A 16,939-nucleotide genomic window follows, 5' to 3' on the forward strand; every position below is an offset into this window, starting at 1 on the left:
CCTGCTCCTAGATGGAGATCCCTGGGCCACCCTGAGCACGGGCAAGAGCACTCCTCTCTCCCGAGGCATCCGGGCGAGCTGCGAGAGCTTCCCAGCATGCTGCCAATGCGTTGCCCTCAGGACGTTTGCGAGCGGCAGCTCCCCTCAACCTGAAAGGGCCCAGCTGCTGGCGAGGGTTGGAGTGAGCAGCTGGCCAGACACACCTGGAGCGCCCTGTCCTCATCCCTGCTTGAGGACCCGAAGAGCGAGTCCTTGGGTGCTGTGGGCATATGGGGGGCACGTGTGAAGAAGGGCTTCGTCGCCAGTTCCTCAGGGGACCCCAGGCGCCTGTCCTCTTGGTCGTTCCGTGCCCAGCCCACCTGTTTCTTTGCCCCATTATGATTCCTGTGCTGGGCCACCCCCAGGGCCTCTCCAGCAGCGGCCGAGGGGTGGGGGCTCCGCCGTCCCGGCCCCCCATGTGTGATCATTCGCAGGAGTGCTGGGGAGGGCAGCCCACCCTGGCAGGGGAGGGGGCTGCATTGGGGTGTCCCCCGGGCCGCGCCCCCTCCTGGGCTGCTGCCCTGAAGGGACGGCCTGGGCCTTCACTCCGACTGGATGCTGCGGGGCAGAGGCGTTTCGGAAGCGCTCCTGGAATGCCAGCAATGCCCGGGAGGGCTCGGCCGCGATGCAGGGCCCCTTTGTCCGCCCGGGCCGGGGAATGCGAGGCATGGAGCCCTGACCTTTGGGGGAACGGCGCGGCGTGGGCCCCAGAGCCGGGCGTGGGAAAGAAATGCCACCCCTGGGCTGGAGCTTGGGATTCCTCTGGGAAGAGGCCGGAGGGGCGGGCAGCAGCGGATGGCCTGCCTGGCCCAGCGGCTGGGGGGGAGGGGGGTCTTCTCAGGGCCTCTGCAGCCAGGCAAAGGTGCCCGCCCGGTCCAGGGAGGAGGTTGTGCCCAGCCGCCCAAAGGGCCGTGGGGGGGGAGGCACTGGGGCTGGTCGAGACCCTCGACCATGGGCTGCACGGAGGCCAGTGGGCCTGCTCCAGGGCGGCTTCGCTTGGCAGCTCGCGGGTGGCCCTTTCTGGCAGACCCGCGCGTCAACGTCGGCCGCAAGGTGCACAGCCGGCGAGTCTCTGCCCCTGCAGCAGCTGCTCCGTGCGGCTCGCCTGCTCCGTGCGGCTCGCCTGCTCCGTGCGGCTCGCCTGCTCCGTGCGGCTCGCCTGCTCCGGTTTCCCCACTCGGCCAGAAGGTGCAGCGCAATTGTTTTCGGACCCAAGTGGGAGCAGTTGCGCCACCTGAGCTTCCCGGGAATGGACTCGCCTTGGTTGCCTGAGGCCGCCGCCGTGTGCTGCTTCCTGCTGCCCTTTCCCCCCCTTGGGCACTTTTCTGTTGTCACATTTTAATATCTTGGGTGGTATGTTATTCGTTTTGTGGACCGGTGTTGCCTAGTGGTGAGCGCTGGAGTGGCACTTGCAAGGTTCTGCTTCCGGGGCCACTTGGCCTGGATGATCTCCGGGTGTCCCTGGGTAGTCAGGAACGTGTGGCCCGGCCCATCTTACGGGGTGGTTGTGGAAGGAAGAGGACTCTGCGCGTGGCCTTGGGTCCTTTTCCAGAAGGGTCATGTACCAGCAACGCAACGCAGGTCAGCTGCCGTGGGGTGTTTCAGCGGCCCGAAGTGTGAGCTGGATGTTTCCCACAAGACATGAAGCACGTGGGACGTGGACTGCCGAGCCACATAGGGCCGCGCTTGGCACGGCTGTTCTGCCCCTGGAAGGCTGCCCCCTGGAGGGGCGGTGGCTCGCCGGGGGCCAGTTGGGGCCTGGGCAGGGGGCAGGGCCGAGTTCTGCCGGGGATGGGCTGGCCTGACCCGAGAGCCACGGTCCCATCATCCACAGCAGGTCTGCAGGCGCCTACCTGGGGGTGCCGAGGAGGAGGGGGGCTGTGCTTCGGATTGCTAACAGAGCCTTCCTTTCTTCCTGCAGCCGCAGCGGGCCGCCCGCCAGAGAGCCGCGTGCTTCGGACGAGACACCAAGCGGCGGTACGTGGCCTCGGCCTGCTGTCCCGTGGAGTCGCCTGCCCCGGCCGGCCCAACCCGGGGGCCCACAAGCCACAGCACCCTCCCGCCCGTATTCCCCAGCAATGCACTGGGGCAGAGAGTGGAGGGGACATGGTCCGAGTAGCTCTCCCCTCCATGGCTCTGCCCAGCCCCTACATCGCCACGGTGGCACCCGGAGGAAACGCCTCTCGCCCGCCGGCTCTGTGCCCCGGGACTTCTGTGGGCTCCCCAAATCTCCCTCGGCCGGTTTCCACCCAGGGCCTGGTGCTGCGGGACGAGACGCCCACTTTCTCCGCACCAGCTCTGGCCTCTGGTTAGAGGATTAACAGCTTCATATTTGAGCTCTTTAAGATTCAGGGCCAATGATGTTCCGCTGTTTCATTCATTCGCCAGCCCCAGGACGCCTCTCCCGCCCCCCGCCTTGGGGCACCGGGTGCCCTTTCTGCAGAGCACGTCGGTCCCGGTGCCCAGCATTTGCTGTGCCGAAAACCAGTGCGAAGGACACCGATGGCCCATGTGCCAAGCTGGCCTCCTGTTTCTGATGTGCTGAAATATGCACACATAGAGAGACACACACACACAGTTTCCAGAGAACCCCGCTACCTGCTTGCATCCCTTCTCCCGGCGCCTGTGCTGCTTTTGTCCCCTGCGGGGTTGGCGCTTCAAGGCAGCTGGACGGAGTGGCTGTCGGGGATGCTGCTCGGGGTGCCCAGGGCCGCCCCCTCTGGCCAGCGCCCAGACCTCCTGCTTGCGGGCGCAGGGGGCTCTTGCCCCACACGGTTCCACCTTCGCGGGGCAGTGGGTGGCTGTCTGGAGGGGTGCCTCACCTCTCGCCTCTCCTCTGCCCCCAGGTAACGGTGCTGGGGGGGAATGAGCAGCCTGCCCCTCACCAGGCCCCTGCAGGCTCCCAAGCGCTCCCGTCCCCGGAGGAAGCCAGTGGCGCAGAGAGAGCGGTGGGTCTGGCCGGGGAGGTCTGGCAGCTGGGAGGGCATGGGGGGGGGGGGGGCGCTGCTGTGGCCGCTGGTCCTGACCGTGCCCGTCAGGGGCACCCCTTCAGCACCTGAGCCAGGGGAGATGTGGCCACCGCCTGCCCTGCTCCTGGGGGCACTGAGGGGACCAGGCTGCTCTGGGTTGCAGGGCCCTTCTGTCCTCGCACTGCCAGAGAGACAGAGGCATGTGGCAGACGGGCGGGGCGGGTGGGTGGCCCTCTGTGGGCCCCGGGGGAATTCTCCCATTTGGGAGCCGGGGGTGGGTGGGAGGGCAGGCTCAGCCACCCCTGCAGCCCTGTGCCCTGGCGCCAGCTCGGGCGGGCCTGTGGAGCTGCTCCAAGCAGCCCTGCCCCAGGGCCCTCCTCCCCAGGGGCCGGAGCCACCCCCTGCCCTGGCTGCCCTGGCGTGGCGGAAGCAGCTCCCGGGTGGTGCTGGGGGGCCGTGCAGGGGGGAGGCGCCTGTCCTGACTGTGCTCGGTCCCTTCCAGGCCCAGAAGGAGAAGCTCCATGCGGAGCTGAAGCGGGTTCTGCAGAGGAAGGGGGAGAGCCGGCGCAGCACGGAGGAGGAGGAGCCCCCTGCGCCCCCCAGCAGGATGGAGGCCCAGCAAAGCACCATGGAGGTGAGCACGGGGGCGCTGCAGAGCCCGAGGCCGGCAGGGAGGGATCTGATGTCCCACTCCTTCTGCCTTGGGGGCGGGAAGCCTTGTCTGCCGGGGTCAGAACCTTCAGGGGGGCCCGGGGGGGGGCAGGTGCCCCGCAGGGCAGGAGTGGCTGTCCTGTGTCCCCCCCCCCACTCTCCCACGTGCCCCGGCCTGGGGGGGTCGGTGGCACCGCATGGCTAGCAGGATGCAAGAGGGCGCCCTCCGTTTGGCTGAAGCAGCAGCAATTGCTTTGGGCTGGGGGTAGCTTGGCATTGCCCCCCCCCCGCCAATACCTGGAACAGCACCTGAAGCGTGCTGAGGAGATGCGGCACAGGTGCCGGCCGCAGCGTTCCTGCAGAAGGAGGGCTGCTGGAGGCGAGCTTTGGCCCCAGGCAGGCAGGCAGGCGGCAGGAAGGACCGGACATGGACGTGGCGCCACCCGAGCGGGTCTGCCCAGACCGGGGAGGGGGGACCTGCAGCTCTCCCTGGCCTCGGGGCAGTATCCAGGCGATCCGCGGGGGCGGGGGCGGGGCTAAGGGCTCTTCACCCACCTGGCTGCTTCTCCCCTCGGCAGAAGACCCTAGAGACCTCCGAGCTGCTGGAGGTCATCGTGGAGACTGAGGCCGAGGCCGGCGTCCGCGGCATGAGCGTGGCCGGGGGCGGCAAGGAAGGCCTCTTCGTCAAGGACGTGCTGAAGGGCTCGCCGGCAGCGCGCGTGCTCAGCCTCCAGGAGGGTGAGTCGCCTCCAAAGGGGCCGCCGCGTGTGTGGGACGGAGAGGGAAGCCCGGCTGGGGAGCTGCAGTCGGTGCTGCCAGGCCGGCGAGGCTGCTGGGCCCCCGTCTGTTGGTGCCCGCGGGACAGGCCTCCCATGGGAGGGACGCTTTGGGGCAGGACTCCCGCTGTGCCGACACCAGACCGACCTGTGGAATTCCAGGCAGGGTGCCCAGAGGGTGCTGCCCCACATCCGTCGCCCTCCTGGGTTTTCCTGCCTTTTGGAAATGGAATGTTTGGCAGGAAAGTGCCCTGGAAGAGGTCCCTGCGGGGTCCTGGCTGTTGGCGCAGGGAGGGGCCCACGGGCCGGACGCAGCCACAGCCGGCTCAGGGCTTTGCGCGTGGCTCGTGCAGGGGCCAGGGGCCCCGAGCCATCTCTCTGCTGACTGCCCCCTCCCTGTCCCCCAGGTGACCAGCTTCTGAGCGCCAGGGTTTATTTCGACAACATAAAGTACGAAGATGCCTTGCAGATCCTCAAGTGCGCCGAGCCGTACAAGATCTCCTTCTGCCTGAAGCGGACGGTGCCCAGTGCGGGGATCGCCCACAAGCCCGGCACGCCCGGCTTTGAGATCCGGGGCCCCAGAGCCAAGGTGGCCAAGCTGGTAGGTTGCGCGAGGGGAGGCTGCGTCCTGCACCACCTCGTGGCCTCCCCACCAGGCACGCAAGGTGCTCCAGAGCCCGTCTGCCCAAGAGCCAAAATTCCGCAGGTGCTTCACAGCACTTCCTAAAATGCAGTAAAAACCTAAAATTTCACTGCAGCTGTTCAACTTGCCCCTTCCTTGCTCTGTGCCCCCAGAAGGTGCTTGGCCGGGGGATGGCGATTCACGCGGCACCCACTTCTTTCTGCAGAACATCCAGAGCTTGACCTCACTGAAGAAGAAGAAGAAGAAGGTGGTGCCGAAGGGACTGGCCAAGGGCCTGCAGGAAGCAGAGATGCACGGCAGGGCTGAGGACCCGGCAGCCGGGAAGCTGGAGGTGGTGCCGGTGGACGTGGAGTTTTCCCTGCCCAAATTCTCCAAGCTGCGCAAAGCCAAGAGCGCCGGGGAGGTGGCAGCCGCCGAACCAAGCCCAGACATCTCTCCCCGCCTCTCTTCTCTGGAGACCAGGCGGCGCAGGCTGAAGTTCCCCAGGCTGAAGGTCAAGGAAGTTGTGGCGGCCACCACGGGGGCCCGAGTAGAGGGGCCCGGGAGCCGCCTGGAGGTGGGCCTGCCCAAGCTCGCCGTGGAGCTGAATGCGGGGGCCAAAGGAGACACTGAGGAGAAGGCGTCCAGGTTCACGGTGCCCTCCTCCAAGGCAAAGGCGGCCAAGGGAGAGGCGGGGGGCCCCGTGGAAGCTGGATTCCAGCCCCCGCAGGTGGAACTTGACCTCCCCCTGCCAAAGACTGAGCCCCGTGGGGAGTCACCGAAGGCCAGTGCGAAGGGGGAAGGCTTCCGGATCTGGGCCCCTCAGGTTGAGCTGCCGAAAGTGAGTGCCGTGCAGCTGGAGGTCCCAGAAGGCGGCAGGCTGAAGCTCCCCGTGGCAGAAGTGGCAGCACCCAAGATAGACGTGGACCTGAGCCTTCCCAAACTGGAGGGTCCTGCCCCAGCGGTTGCCCCCAAAGGGGAGGGCTTCAGAATCAAAATCCCCAAGTTCGGGGGCTCTGTGGAGGAGGCAGAGCTGAAGAAGCCCTCCGCCAAGGCCCCGACCGCCGAGGTCTCCCTGGCAAAAGGCAGAGCCAGAGTGGGGGAGGCAGAGGAGAAGCTGAAGGCCGGGGTGACGATGCCAGCCCTGGATGTCGGGGCCCCTTCGGTGGACCTAGAGATCCCCCTGCCGAAGGCGAGGGTGGAAATGGAGGTCCCAGAGGTCTCTGTCACGATCCCCTCGGTCAGCCTGCCCGTGCTGGGCCCTAGAGCCCCAGAGGAAGGGGAGAGCAAGCTGCCCCAGGTGGCCCTGAGTGTCGGGAAGCTGGAAAGCCCCAAGACCAAGGCCAAAGGCCCCAAGGAAGTGGGGGGCGAGGGCAGAGCGAGGTTCCCTGTGGTGAAGGTGCCCTCCCTCGACATCTCTGTTCCCAAGGTCAGTGACATGCACCTTCCCGGGACCGCGGGGGAGCCCCTTGCCCCTGCCAGGAAGGAGAAGACGGGGGAGGCCGCTGAAGTGCCTGGGTTCAAGTTCCAGATGCCCCAAATCTCGCTCCCCAAATTAGACCTCCCAGCCAAGGCAGCGGCGTCCCCACCCCAAGACCGCGGCAAGTTTCCAAAGCCGGAAGGCGACTCTGCTGTGCAGGTCAGCATCCCCAAGGTGGACCTCTCCTTGCCGTCGCTGAAGCTGCCAGACGTGCCGCTCCCAAAGGCTCCCCTGCCGAAGCCGGCACTGGACGTCTCAGTGGAGAAACCCAGGGTGGAGGTGGCTGCTCCTTCGGCTCGGCTGAGCTTTCCGTCTGCGACCGTGCCGGTGCTCGAGGTCGACTGGCCCCAGGTCGGGATTGAGCTGGATTTGCCCAAGGCGGAGAGAGAGTCCGCGGTGCCTGCAGACCAGGGAGCCAAGTGGCAGGTGCCCGCGCTCGATGCGGTGAGCAAAGGCTTGGCAGTGGAGATCAGCGTGCCCACCTGCCAGGTGGACCAGCCCGAGCTGGAGCCGAGTGCCCGCGGGACCTTGGGGGGGCCAGGTGTCAGCGGGGTGGTTGCCATGATCCCCAAGGTGGACCTGGCTTTCGGGAAGGAGCTGGCAGTGGCCGAAGGGGAGCCTGGAAGGGAGGCGAGCCTGGGGCTGAGGGGCAAGGTGCTGCCAGCAGCTGCCCTGGAGCTGAAAGGCCCTGAAGTGGGTGCCGGGATAAAGCTGCCCTCTGTGGAGATTCCAGCCGTGCAGCTGCCGGCGGTGACCGTGGAGAGCGCCCAGCCCCTCGAGCCTGACTCCAAGCGAAAGCTGGCCAAGTTTGCCCTTCCTAAATTCAGTATTTCTGGCCCCAAAGTCCGGAAAGCGAGCCCAGAAGCCTCGACGCCAGAGGCTGAGGGCCCAGAGGCTGCCGACAGAGGCTCCAAGATGAAAATGCCAAAGTTTGGGATCTCGTTCCCCAAATCGAAATGGGGGGCAGAGGTGGAAGGCCCCCAACTAGAGCTCAGCATTGAAGGGAAAACAGCCAAGCCAGCGCTTGGGGCAGCCCCTGAGGCTCTGCTGGGCGTGGATTCTTCGGAGACCCGGATGAAATTGCCCGCGGTGGATGTTGAGATGCCCAGAGTGGCTGTAGACATCGGCCTTCCTGGAGGGCAGGCGGAGTGGTCTGGTGAAGAACCTGCAGGCCCCTCCCCAGGGGTTGGGGTTGACCTTCCAGACATCAAGCTGAAAGTGCCGAAGTTCTCGTTGCCCAAGTTTGGGGGCAAAGACAAGGAGGGTGACCTTGAGCTTGAGGGCAGGGTGGACTCCAAGGCCAGGGTGTCCAAGTTCAAGATGCCTTCCTTCGGCATAACGCGGAGAGAGGCGGAGGTGGGCGGAGATGCCAAGGCAAAGAAGGCCGCGGGGAGTCCCAAGGAGAAGCCTCGGGGCGCCTTTGTGAAGATGCCGGGGCTGAAGCTGTCCTCCCCCAAGGCGGAATCAGAGAAAGGGCCATTGCACATCCAGGCTCCAGAGCTGGAGGTGAAAATCCCCCAGGTGGAGCTGCCCAAGATCAGCGTGAAAGGGGCCAGCGCAGGGGAGGTGCTGATGGGGGCGGAGAGCCCCAGCCTCAGGGCGAAGCTGCCCTCCCTGGAAATCACCGTGCCCTGCCCCAGGGCAGGAGGGGAGAAGCCAGGGGTGGATGTGTCAGAGGCTGACATCAGAGGCTATGAGGGTGACCTGAAGATCCCCAAAGTGCCTTCCATTGAGGTCTCTGCCCCCAAAGTCGAGCTGGACATTGGGCTGCCCAGGGCCAGTGCAGAGGAACTGGTGCCCCAGGGCGCGCCCAGCATGGAGGCCAAGATCCGGCTGCCCGCTGTGGAGCTCCCAAAGTTCGGGAAGGGCGAGTACGGGGGGGCGGAGGCAGCCGTGCAGCTGCTGGGGCAAAGACTTAGTCTCGGGAGGGAGGGCGAAGCCGAGGGTGAGGGGGGCGCTGAAGCCTCCCTCTTGGGTGCCAAGATCCGGGTGCCCAAAGTGGACCTCTCCTTGCCGAAGACGCGGCTTTCGGATGTGGAGCTGCCCCTGACAGAAGGGGAGGCGGCTGCCGAAGGACCGGAGGGCAGGTTCAAGATGCCTTCGGTCGAGCTGACAAAGTTCTCTGCCCCCAAAGTGAAGGCGCCTGACCTCAGCTTGGAGGGGAGCAAGGTGCCCAAGGTCACCGTGAGTGGTCCTGCCATCAAGCTGCCCACATTCGGGGGCTCCGGCTCAGATGGGGAGGGAGAGACTGAGTCGGAGTTGCCCCGGGTCCCACAGCTTGAGCTGAAGGCTCCCAAGCTCAGGGGGAACTCTGAGATGCGGAGCCCTGAAAGCGGGGCAAAGGACGCTAGCCGGACCAGGGTGCCCTCCCTGCCCCTCGGCTTGGCTCTGGGGAAGCCAGGCTTGGAGGGTGGGGTGGTAGTGGACGAGGGCAAATTCAGGCTGAAGCTCCCCTCCGTGAGTATCACCAAGGCAGGAGTGGAGTCCAGCACGGACACCCAGCCCCTCTGCCCCCCTGCCGAGGGGGCCGACCTCTCCTTCAAAATGCCCCAGATTGCTTTGCCAGATGTGGGGTTCTCTGTAGACCACGAGGGGAAGGGAGGGGCCAGAGGGGAAGCTGGGAAGCTGGCAGGCCTGGGAGGGGATGTGGGGGGGTTGGAGGCCCGGCTGAAGATGCCCAAGCTCAAGGTGCCAGCCTTCGGGGCGCCCAGCCCCCAGGGGGGTGTGGAGGCTGCCGCTGCTTCCCTCAGTGGGAGGGACCTGGAGGGGAAAAGGGCGGCATTCAAGATGCCTGGCTTGGAGATCTCGGCCCCCAGCCTCAAAGCACATGCAGAGTATGAAGTGGAGGGGGCACAGCTCCGGCACGGGGGCTCCCAGGGCCCGGAGGTGGCAGGCCGAAGGGGCACCGATGGACAGGGCCCTGGAAGCCGAGGGGAGGCCGTGGATGCCGAGGTCGGGAGGAGGTACAAGGTGAAAATCCCCAAGTTTGGGCTCTCTCTGCCCAAGGCAGGCCTGGAGGCCGGTGAGGGCACCCCAGGGCAGGAGGGGGAGGGCAGGGCCACGCGGTCGGTGTTCGGGCTGGGCAGGCCCAAGGGGGCCGGGGCAGAGGGCTCCTCCGGGCTCCTGGAGGGCGAAGACGAGTCCTCCGGCAAGGGGGTGATGGCCAAGCTCAAGCTGAAGCCGGCCTTTGGGCTCTCCCTCTCCAAGCCCAAGGGGGGCGCGGAGGTCAACGGGGAGCCCGAGGAGCCTTCCGCAAAGCTGAAGGTGCCCCGGCTGGGCTTCTCCAAGGCGGAGGGGGCCGCCCAGCTCGGCGGGGAGGGGGCCAAAGCAGCCCTGCAGAACGGCGGCCAGGATGGCAAGGGCAAGCTGGGCAAGCTCCGGCTGCCGCAGGTGGAGCTCTCGTCCCCCGCCCCGATGGGCGGCGCCGACCCGGAGCTGAACCTGCAGCTGGTGCGGGCCGACGAGGCCCGGGAGGGCGGCGGCGGCGCCTTTGCTTCCCTCCGGGCCGCCAGGCTCAAGTCCCCCAAGATCTCCTTCTCGGGCTTCAAGAAGCGCAACGGGGAGGCGGCGCCCGCGGCCGTGCTCTCCTCTGCCCGGACAGAGATGGCTTCCCTGGAACCGGCCAAGGGGGAGAAGGCCTTCAGCTTCCCCAAGCTGGCGCTGAGCCCCAAGTCCCACGCGGGGCTGGAGGCCGCGACTGAGCCCCTGGAGCAGGAGGGCGGGGTCAAGGTCGCGCTGCCCAGGGTGGGCTTTTCCGGCGACCGCAGCTCTGAGGAGCCGATCCTGGAGGCGGCGGCGGCGGCGGCGGCAGGGGGGGTCGAGGCCAGAGCGGAGTGAGCGGCCCGGCCCGGCGCAGTGCTCGGCTCGCGCGCTCTTCCAGTGTAACGTCTAGCACTAACCATGAGGGGGGGGGCGGGCCGGCGGGGGGGGGGCATTTGCACGCACCCCAATGGGTGCTCCTCGTCCGTGCTGCGGCTCCCCCGCCGGGCGGCGTTCTTCGTCGGAGGGCGATCTGAGCGGAGACGCGCTTTGCAGTGCTTTCCGTTACCACCCAGGGCAGATGCACCCCCTCCGCGCCCCCTCCTGCCTCCCTGAGCGGCCGCTTTTATGAAACTAACCGAAGAGCTACGGGGTGGGGAGAGAAGGGGGGGTTCGGCGCCCCCAGGTGGAGGGGCGCCGGGCCTGGTGCATCTCCCGTCCTCGCCTCCCTCGCAGATGGCGGGCATTAGGGAGAGGGGAGGGGGCACGGGGCGCCTCGCACGGGGGAGGCGGCCTCGGTGGGGGCCCCTGACATTTGTGTGGGCTTGGCGAGGGGACGGCACCATCAAAAGCCTCATGGGGGGTGCTCGCCAAAGGCACCCCTCCCGCGGTGGAACGTCCCTCACGAATGCCACCGGGAGGGAGCGCCTCTGGCACTGAATGCCGAAGGGCCGCCGGGGGGTCCGCGTCCCCGCGGGAGGAGCGCCGACCTCGGAGGGGGCGAGGAAGGGCCCCGCGTCCCGACCCCAACGCGGACGCCGCTCTCCGGAGTCCCTGCTCGGGGTCGCCCTCGCGGCGGTGGTTCCACCAGTGCGCGACGCATTTTACTCGGGGGAGGAGCGAGCGGAGCCCCCTTCTTTCCTGCAAACCATTTAGCTGCGCCCCCCCCCCGTGGCCTCGTTTACACCAGCCCAAGCCGAGCCCGGCGCCGTGCCAGGCAGACCTCGCCAGCCCCGCGAAGGGAACCCGCCTGCTCTGCGCTGGGGGGCCGTGTGCCGCGCTGGGACCCCTCCGGGGACCGGCTCCTGGGGGCGGAGGTGGGGGCAGAGGGGATTTCTTCTTGCTCTGAGATGTACAGAAATCTTTTATTCTAATTTTTAACAACACATGCCTGCTGTGGTGGGCTTCTATTTTTGTCACTAAAAAAATTCCAGTAACCACCTTTTTGCCAGATTGTATGTTTAATTACTTAAAAAAATAAGGTAGCTGCACTGTATCTTCAATGCCCGATACTACTGCCGTGCCCCCCCTTCCTGTTCTGGATTTGAATAAAAAGTAATCTGCGGACTAGCTCTCCTGCCTTCTGCCTCCTCTTTGCAGGGCTCCTTGGGCTGCAGCCCTGCACAGGGCGAGATACCCCACGGGACTGGCCCTATAGCGAAGGGGTGGGGGGAGTGGTTTGACCCATCTCTGGGGCAGGGGATGCAGAAAGCAGAGGGGCACATGTGGTCAGGTGCAAAAATCGGATTTTCTTAGCCTGCCCCTGCCCACACGTCCCGCAACAGCCAAGTTCACTCCGGAGCCTTCGGCAAAAGCCTTTTGGATGTCCACGGACGTGATGTCCACTGGATGTCCACCAGCTCAAGCTGTGCACGTTTACTGACCCTCACGAAGATCCTGGATGGGGCTCTACCAAAAAAAATGGCCAGAGGTCTTCACACCCGTCCACGGACACTGCAAAGGCTCCCAGGTCAGGGCTGCCCTTAACCTGCATCCATTTAAGTAATTCAGCCCGCAAGGCCCAGTCCCGGCACTGCAGTGAGGAGTGACCACGCGGCGGAGGCGGGGGGCGCCTGCTTGGTGCTCTGAGCCACTGGCCCCCCGCGGCCCGAGCCAGGCGGGCAGCGGCCGCCATAACAGAGCCGCGTGCGCACGGCAACTTGGAACCAGGCCGACTGTTGCATCACCCCGTGTTCCGGGAGGGGCCGGGGGTTCTCTCGGCTCCAGGCAGCTCAACCTCTCTTTGCACAAAGCGCTCTGCACCCGCGTTTCTGCGCTCAGGTAGGCACAGAACGATGGTCACAATTGAGTCCGACTCAGACTTCTACGACGTTTTTGAGATCCTGGGAAAAGGCACGTTTGGGGAAGTGGTGAAGAGCTGGAAGCGCAGCACCGGGGAGATGGTGGCCATAAAAATCCTGAAGAACGACTCCTATCGCAGCCGGATCATCAAGAACGAGCTGAAGCTGCTCCAGACCATGTCCGAGGTGGATACAGAGGCCGCCCACATCGTCCAGTTCCATGAGTTTTTCCACGATGAGCTCAAGTTCTACCTCGTCTTTGAGCTGCTGGAGCAGAACCTCTTTGACTTCCAGAAGGAGCACAACTTCTCCCCGCTGGCAGTCCGGCACATCCGGACGGTGACCACGCAGGTCCTGAGAGCCCTGGCCAAGCTGAAGGAGCTCTCCATCATCCATGCAGACCTGAAGCCTGAGAACATCATGCTGGTGGATCAGGTGAGATTTCCTTTCCGTGTCAAGGTGATCGACTTCGGCTCGGCCAGCATCTTCAGCGAAGTGCGCTACGTCAAAGAGCCATACATCCAGTCCCGCTTCTACCGAGCCCCCGAGATCTTGCTGGGCCTGCCCTTCTGCGAGAAGGTGGACGTGTGGTCCCTGGGCTGCGTCATGGCGGAGCTGCACCTCGGCTGGCCGCTCTACCCTGGGAACAACGAGTATGATCAGATCCGGTACATCTGCGAGACGCAAGGGATGCCCAGGCCCACCCTCCTCAATGCAGCCAGGAAGGCCCACCTCTTCTTCAAGAGGAGCCAGCACCCAGAGGTCGCCAACTCCTGGCAGCTGAAGACCCCGGCGGAGTTCCTCGCGGACACCAAGGTGAAGTCCATGGAAAGGAGGAAGTACATGCTGAAGTCCCTCGACCAGATGGAGACCGTGAACATCCACAAGATGATCTACCCAGACACGGAGGCGGTGGCCGAGTACTTCGACCTCCGCAGCATGGTGGAGCTCATCACGCGGATGCTGACCTGGGACTCGCACGAGCGCATCACCCCCAGTGCGGCCCTGAAGCACCCCTTCATCTCCACGCAGCCGCTCAAGCAGAACTACCACCTCACCCAGTACTACGAGTGCTGCCTGCGGAGCCTCCGCGAGTCCCTGCCCAGCCGCGGCACGGCCCCGGCCCCGGCGGGGGGCAGGCAGCTCTGCACCGCCGTGGAGGAGGAGCGCTTCTTCCCCACACCGGAGCCCTGCCCGGAGACTGTGCCCGGCGTCCAGAAGACCACCACCCAGATGGACGACCTCAGCATTGCGGAGGCCCACCGGGAGGCGCCCCTGAACGTGTGGGGTGAAGCGCCCTGCGCGGGGGGGCTTTTTGAGTCCCCCTCCGGCCCCACAGAGGCGGCCTCCGGCTGGCGCAAGGCCACCCACCCGACCCTCCGGCTGCGCCACGAGCCCGCGCAGCAGGAGCCCATCCCGGCCTACTACAGGGCCCGGCACGGCAGCCCCAAGCACCGCACGGCGGCCCCCCATGCCAAGCCGGACCCCAGCTTTGAAAACCTGATCCTGCTGGGGCAGTACTCCCCCGAAGGCCCACCAAGCTGGGAGGAGGAGAGCAACCCCAGCACGGCCTCCCTGCCAGAGCCCCACGCGAGGGAGGAGCCCAGCTGCCCCCAGGGCCGTGCGCTCTCGCCCGCTGCTCAGGTAAGGGGCTCTTGGCCGAATGTCTCTGGGGAAGCGGGAAAGGGCCACGGGCCAGCCCCTCGGGGAGGAAGCCCTTTGCCACCAGAGTGACGAGCCGGCCCTCCTCTGGCCGGGGCCCCGGGAAGAGGCACCTCCGGCCAGAGCTGGAAGTGTGGCAGCCAGCTTCTCGGAAAGTGTCGCCTGGCCTGAGCCAGGAGGTGGGGTGGGGCAGTCCGATCAGAGCATTAGCAGCAGCGGGTGTGACGCTGCCCCACTTCTTGGACAGAGCTTAGGTTAGAGATGCCCTGGCTGGACCGGAGATGCTGCAGGGAGCCGGAGAGGGCCCGCCGTGTGGAGACGGAAGACTCTCTTCGCTGATGTATCGCCTGCCCCTCCTCAAACATATTGCTCCAGGCAACCAGCAGTCAGATGCAGAGCAAAAGCGAGATATGACTGAAAGCATAAAGCCGCAGCACATTCCGCACACACAGACCAGCAGCACCCAACCCAGCCAGCTGCTTGTCCAGGCAGTGCAGTCGAGATGCCAAAGGCCTGCCTGCAGGAGAGCGGTCCTCTCTCCCTTTCCGTGTCCCCCGCCCCCGGGAAATGTTGGCTGCCAGATGCCCCCTCAGAGCCAGGACACCCCTTGCCCATGAGGCCACGCTTTGCCCTCACTTTGATCCCCTTGTGGTCAGGGAGCACCAGCGCAAGAAAAGCAGGAGGTGATGCAACCTCGCACTGGGCTTCCGGTCTCTCTCTCTTTCCGACACCCATCCCTGCACTCTGCATATGGGCGTCTCAGCCCCCGTTCCCTCCTGCTGAAAGAACCTTCCCTCTTTCGCCAGCTCCCTGGGCCCCTGGGAAGCCTCCACTGCTTCCCTTTGGACCTTCCAGATAGTTTATAGCTTATGAGAGGGAGAGGGAGAGGGAGAGGGAGAGAGAGAGAGAGAGAGAGAGAGAGAGAGAGAGAGAGAGAGAGAGAGAGATCAGGTTTCTAAAAAATAGAATGAAAGCCTGTTCAAGGCTAGAACATTTAAGATGCATTTATTAATTGTATTATTCGGAGAGCGATACTGCTTCCCAGAAAAGTATCAAAGTGGTAAACATAAAACACAATGGCATCAAAACAACTACACACCCAATCATAAAAGCCATGACCACACACACATCGGGGCAAGCTGGCGCGAAGAGCGTGTTTCAGGGAGGCAGCTGAGGGTCAGGACTGCGCAGCCTGCCTGCAGCCCCTGGTCAGGCACGGCAGAGCGTGGGTGCCCTGCCCGGGGTGCTTCAGAGAACCGGAAGCTTCAGGCATGCGCTGCTTCCGATGCTCCGGAACACGAGGAAGCAGCCCTCCCTAAGGAGCACGTGGCGTGTCAAGCCTGCCAGCCCGACCTTGGCCGGGGGCTGAATGGCGAGGGGGAGCAGCTTCCAGCCAGGCGGCCTCAGCTAGCAGCCCCACGCACAGCAGCCACAGCTCCTGGGCCAGGCCCAAGGGGTGCCCCACGCCTGGCGTGCACAGCTGGCGCCTGGCTTCGAGGCCCGACGTGCCCGCACCACTGCGGCTGAGCCGGGCACAGAAAAGCCAGAGGCCCAGGCTTGGTCTCGGGAAGAGCAGCGGTTGCCTGCGGCTGTCTCGGGTGAGTGGGGGGGGGCGGGGGCCTGCATGTCCGGGGGCCTGTTGCCAGAGGATGCTCCCTGGAAAGGGGCTGGGGTGCGCGCGCGTGGGCGTGTCTGTCCATCCTCTGGCTTTGGACTTTCCACTCCTGGAACGACACCCCGCATTCGACCCGAACTGCTCTCCGCCCTCCCACCTGCCTTCCTGTGGCAAGCGTTGCACTGAGGCCAGGAGCGCCCCCTTGGCAACCCACGAGCTTGTCTTGGGGAGCCACGTCCCGCCAAGTGTTCCAAAATGAAGGAGCGACGTGAGCAGTGGGGATCCCACAGGGAAATGGGCCCCTTTCCAGGTCGGCGCGTGACTCGTTCAGAGACTGTGGGAAGGTGGGAACACCCGGTGGGCGCGGCCACGCTGGTGCTCACGTGCTAAACCAGGGAAGAGCAGGTTCCGTCACATCTGGCCTGGAAAGTTCCCACTCAGGGATGCAGAGGAGATGGAGTGAAGTATCTGGTGGAGGGGGGACCCCCCCGTGTACTGACGAGGTTTGCCCATGTGGCCACCCCTGGAAGGGAAAATCTGGGGTCTCCGCAGAGAGCTGGGATGGCCGGCGCTGGGTGGGTGGAGCGCATGGCACTGGCACGCTGTTTCTCGTTGGCAGAGAGCGCAGGCGGAGGGGTTCGAGCCAGGCCCGCAGCTGCCCGGGCCCCCCGCCTGGCTGCCCCGCGACGACTGGCTGGCGGAGCACAGCACGGACAGGGGCCCGCTCAAGACCGTGCGGCACACCCCCCGGAATCGCCACCCGCTGCAGCCGTACCTGCAGCACATCGCCAGCCACCACTGACCGGCCGGCGGGCCCTCGCCCGGGAGAGGGCCAGCCCGGCCGCAGGACGGGCCACCCGCACTCCGGACAGATGCTTTGTAGCCCTTAAGTATAGAGATTGTTCCTCCTCTCCACAAAGCTGCTTAATAAAAGCCATCTTGCTATTACTGAGCTGTGCAGAGCCCTGAGGGCGCCAGGCGGGAAGGAGGGGCGACGCGCCACGGGATCCCGGAGCCGAGCCGCCCGACCCAGGGGGTGCCCGTGCCCTCGCTGCTCCGGGCAGGATGGGCGCGCCAGCCTCCGCTCCGCCACTTCAATAAAAAGCACTTTATCATCGCAGAATGCGTCCCCGCATGTTTGTGTGGGCCTCGCTGCTCGCTCTGCCCAGCCGCCGCCCGCCAGCGCCGCGGGGCTCCAGCTGGCCCGGTGGCTCCCCAGCGGTGGCAGCGGCGCGCTCGGGGCGCAGGAGCCCTTTCCCGGGGAGGCGGCCCGGGGAGGCCCGGGCGGTGGGTGGCCCGGCGGCCTCGGGGCTGGGACCGCGGCCGCCGGGCGCGTCTCCCCGGG

General features: G+C 65.8%; 2 protein-coding genes across 2 annotated transcripts; both read left to right on the top strand.

Annotated features, from left to right (window-relative positions):
* The first annotated feature begins 1,991 nt into the window (after positions 1-1,991).
* Positions 1,992-10,374, top strand: PRX (periaxin). Its single transcript, XM_044425411.1, has 6 exons — positions 1,992-2,016; positions 2,886-2,987; positions 3,511-3,642; positions 4,238-4,397; positions 4,843-5,036; positions 5,284-10,374. The coding sequence occupies exons 3-6, from the start codon at positions 3,616-3,618 to the stop codon at positions 10,372-10,374; spliced, it is 5,472 nt and encodes a 1,823-aa protein (XP_044281346.1). The 5' UTR covers positions 1,992-2,016; positions 2,886-2,987; positions 3,511-3,615.
* Positions 10,375-12,311: 1,937 nt separating this feature from the next.
* Positions 12,312-16,396, top strand: HIPK4 (homeodomain interacting protein kinase 4). The gene is made up of 2 exons (XM_044425398.1): positions 12,312-13,961; positions 16,214-16,396. The coding sequence occupies exons 1-2, from the start codon at positions 12,312-12,314 to the stop codon at positions 16,394-16,396; spliced, it is 1,833 nt and encodes a 610-aa protein (XP_044281333.1).
* The last annotated feature ends 543 nt before the right edge of the window (positions 16,397-16,939 follow it).

The sequence above is a fragment of the Varanus komodoensis genome, unplaced genomic scaffold (assembly GCF_004798865.1).
Source record: "Varanus komodoensis strain SLA01 unplaced genomic scaffold, ASM479886v1 scaffold153, whole genome shotgun sequence".
Taxonomy (NCBI): domain Eukaryota; kingdom Metazoa; phylum Chordata; class Lepidosauria; order Squamata; family Varanidae; genus Varanus; species Varanus komodoensis.

Bases quoted from the DNA above. Each gene is read 5' to 3' on its own strand.
- PRX (XM_044425411.1), top strand. From the start codon at position 3,616: ATGGAGGCCCAGCAAAGCACCATGGAG. The intron at 3,643-4,237 runs GTGAGCACGGGG...TCCCCTCGGCAG, and splicing joins CCCAGCAAAGCACCATGGAG to AAGACCCTAGAGACCTCCGA. The intron at 4,398-4,842 runs GTGAGTCGCCTC...CCTGTCCCCCAG, and splicing joins CGTGCTCAGCCTCCAGGAGG to GTGACCAGCTTCTGAGCGCC.
- HIPK4 (XM_044425398.1), top strand. From the start codon at position 12,312: ATGGTCACAATTGAGTCCGACTCAGACTTCTACGACGTTTTTGAGATC. The intron at 13,962-16,213 runs GTAAGGGGCTCT...TCTCGTTGGCAG, and splicing joins CGCTCTCGCCCGCTGCTCAG to AGAGCGCAGGCGGAGGGGTT.